The sequence below is a fragment of the Notothenia coriiceps genome, unplaced genomic scaffold, assembly GCF_000735185.1.
Source record: "Notothenia coriiceps isolate Sejong01 unplaced genomic scaffold, NC01 NC01_scaffold00017070, whole genome shotgun sequence".
NCBI lineage: Eukaryota > Metazoa > Chordata > Actinopteri > Perciformes > Nototheniidae > Notothenia > Notothenia coriiceps.
In genome coordinates this window covers 192,284-195,890 of record NW_011349771.1, presented here as the reverse complement: position 1 = coordinate 195,890, position 3,607 = coordinate 192,284, and the positions used below count along the sequence as shown (strand labels likewise).

Sequence of the window (3,607 nt, the reverse complement as noted above, 5' to 3'; positions counted from 1 at the left end):
AAGTTTGATAGTCCTATACCCCCCACCCTAACCTTCCCTTATATTGTAAAGCAATTTTGAGTCCTTGAAAAGCCCTATACAAATATAATGTATGATTATTATACTGACATGTATCAGATCTGGCTGTGTAAAATAATCTTCCTGAGAGGTGCCACTTGTGATGTAGTCTGTGTGGTTCACAGTGAATGTAGTCCTGATAGCAACAGGTGATAAGAATCAAAGGTTCCCATAGGATTTGAATGGCATGATATCCAAAACATGTTTTTTGAGGAATAGCTGGAATATGAAATTATAACATTTTTTAATTACAAAGATACTTCAAGAAACCGGATCAAAAAGGACCCACTTATGCATCTAAGGGTTAAGTAATGTTACATGATGAGTAACTTGTACCAAGAGTGTGTCCTACTAAAAGCCCATTCAGCTGGGTGATCTAATTGTTCGAGGCTTCTGGGCGATTGTTTTTGAATAAGCGTGTAATCATCATCTTGTCTCTCTGAAGCTTGGAATCCACGAAGACTCTCAAAACCGCAAGAAGCTGTCCGAGCTGCTGCTGTACCATAGCTCCCAGTCTGGAGACGAGGTCACCTCCCTCACAGAGTACGTCACCCGCATGAAGGAGAACCAGAAGTCCATCTACTACATCACTGGTGAGTTAGTCTCTGAGGGAACCCGTTTGTGTAGTGACTTCTTAGCCATTAGGACATGAGAATGCATATGGGAACATGAGGCTGCATATGGGAACATGAGAATGACTTCGTCAGCATAAAACTGATCATCTCCTCACTTTGTTAGGTGAAAGCAAGGATCAGGTGGCCAACTCCGCCTTCGTGGAGCGCGTCCGCAAGCGTGGCTTCGAGGTCCTGTACATGACAGAGCCCATCGACGAGTACTGCGTCCAGCAGCTGAAGGAGTTCGACGGCAAGACCCTGGTGTCTGTCACCAAGGAGGGTCTGGAGCTGCCAGAGGATGAGGAGGAGAAGAAAAAGATGGAGGAAGATAAGGCCAAGTTTGAGAACCTCTGCAAGCTCATGAAGGAGATCCTTGACAAGAAAGTAGAGAAGGTCAGTAGTTTGAGTGAGCCGAGATTCATGTTGCACTCGAAGATCGGAAACACTCAATCCACATGTATTCAGAATGTTGAAAAGTTGATGTCCCTTGGCTCTTCAGTTCTGAGGGCAGACATATTTAACTTGAGACATTTTATGAATGAATATTCCTAGTTCCAGTCCTTGTAATGGCAGCTGATGGTGTTTTGTTTGGCAACAGGTGCTCTAACTGGTCCTTAAGTATTCTGGTGAGTCTGATGCAGCTGCAAGGAGGCCCCTAGAGTCTGCCCTGAATGACTATTTGATTAGAGATGGGTTTTTGGAGAATATAACTTAGAGTGTGATCTAACAAATGCCTGAGTTTGTGTTGCCTGTTAAATGTGTTACTGTGCGTATATATGAAATTGGTCTACGTTTACTAGACTTTTACGTTTGGTTGAATTTGCCATGCTGATGTGTTGAGCATTTTTCTAACATGACTGTTCTGCATGGTTTTGATTAACTTGACTTTTGGAATCCACCTGTAGTTAAAACAGCATGTATGTTTAGCTCATGTCTGCTCTCTCTTCCAGGTGACCGTGTCCAACAGACTGGTGTCCTCACCCTGCTGCATCGTGACCAGCACCTACGGCTGGACGGCCAACATGGAGAGGATCATGAAGGCCCAGGCTCTCAGGGACAACTCCACCATGGGCTACATGATGGCCAAGAAGCACCTGGAGATCAACCCCGACCACCCCATCGTGGAGACTCTGAGGCAGAAGGCCGACGCTGACAAGAACGACAAGGCAGTGAAGGACCTGGTCATCCTGCTGTTCGAAACCGCCCTGCTGTCCTCAGGCTTCTCCCTGGACGACCCACAGACCCACTCCAACCGCATCTACAGAATGATCAAGCTTGGCCTGGGTAAGGGAGACGCAGCACATTAGTAATGGTAAGGTTTACGTGCCTGTTACTACAATACATCAATACATCCCTAACACATATTGTTGTACCTGTAGGTATCGATGACGACGACGCCCCCATCGAGGAGGCTGCCTCTGCGGCCGTCCCAGACGAGATTCCTGCCCTAGAAGGCGAGGGTGAAGATGATGCATCACGCATGGAAGAAGTCGATTAAACCAACGTTCCCCCCTGAAGATTTCTAACACTTTAGCCTCACTTTTCAATTGTTCATCCTTTAAGCTGCAGTAACTGCAAAACAAATAGTCATTCATGTTGTTTGGTGGACCAATGTTGCTCTTGCGTCCGGAGCATTACTCTGCAAGACCGTTTTGAGAAAAGCTGTTTTGGTTTTTGCTGTAATAAGTTCATGGTGACAACACATATGTTTTAAAGAGTACCCTGTTGCACTGAGTTTTAAATGTTGAAGCGGTTATGTGTGAACATGGGAATGGTACATTCCATATCAGATCAGGTCTGGTGGAGGGTGGGTTCTGCTCATGTGCAACACTGCACGCTGCATGGAGAGAGGACTGTAAGATTCCTTTGCCTGAGTCCAGGCTTGTCTGTATTCCAAGTCTTGTTTTGCAAAAAAGTAAAAGATGTAATACCTATATTCTGTCGTGGTTGTATTCATTAATCATGTGATTATCTGGCTTTGCTGAATATTTAATTACTATCCTACACACTAATAGAAATGTTCAGCTTTAGGATTGGTTTGCTTGACATTAGATAAGGCAATGTAGTAATTTACAACAGTGTCACACTTCATTGAAAATCAAAGTGACCACTAGGTGGAGACATGCTCCATAAAACTAATTCGATACTACAATTACAGTGAAGGTCTTCTCACACCAGTTAAACCAGTGGTTCTCAAACTTGTTCTGTCAGGCCCCCCCCTTGTAGAAAAAAAACAAGTCGTGCCCAACAGATAGTCAGGCTCAGTGGCAGCACCAGATATTTATTTTGGGGTAGCTTGACGTTTCATAGAGGGTGCTAAAACCTTTAGGGTTTCCCATTAATGTACCGGTCGCTACAGTGTAATTTTCTACTAAAACACTCCTCATGCAAATGCAGTGTGACAGTTACAATGAAGGCTCGAGGCATATAGGTTTAAGCAGGGGTAAAGTGCTATTTTTTTTTTTATAGGTGGTGTGTGGACCTTACATACGGGGGTCTGGGGGCAAGCTCCCTCGGGAAGTTAAAAGCATCAATCTGGTGCACTTTGAGACCAAAATGAAGAGATCTACGGATACCTCTCAAAACACCAATATGAAACACAACTGTAAACAGATTTACTTTTTCTTTATGGATATTTTACAAATCACCCTTTTAAACTTTCATATAGTCATATATTTCATACCTGTTTTTCATTTATTCTCTTATTTTATAACTATAATGATCATATAAACGTGTGCCTCGGAAATAATTGTTTACATTAATGGTAACCAAATCGTTTAAGACCCACTGAGATAACACTGAGAGAGTCCTTTAGTTCACTGAGGCTCTCAGTCTGACAGGAGAGGACTCTCCTCCACTTTGTTGTTGAAAAAACTCCTTATATCCGTTAGCGTAGCTCGCTAGCACCAGAAGCTAACAACAACGATCTCAGGTAC

The 3,607-nt window shown here is 43.6% G+C and overlaps 1 protein-coding gene across 1 annotated transcript in view; it reads left to right on the top strand.

Moving 5' to 3' along the window:
• Positions 1–2,607, top strand: part of hsp90ab1 (heat shock protein 90, alpha (cytosolic), class B member 1) — a 6,478-nt gene extending 3,871 nt beyond the window's left edge. The window contains 6 exon segments of the mRNA XM_010776505.1: positions 503–650; positions 796–1,064; positions 1,622–1,955; positions 2,051–2,178; positions 2,181–2,233; positions 2,235–2,607. Of these exon segments, the coding sequence (XP_010774807.1) occupies positions 503–650; positions 796–1,064; positions 1,622–1,955; positions 2,051–2,178; positions 2,181–2,233; positions 2,235–2,385 (1,083 nt within the window). The 3' untranslated portion in view covers positions 2,386–2,607.
• Positions 2,608–3,607: the final 1,000 nt, after the last annotated feature.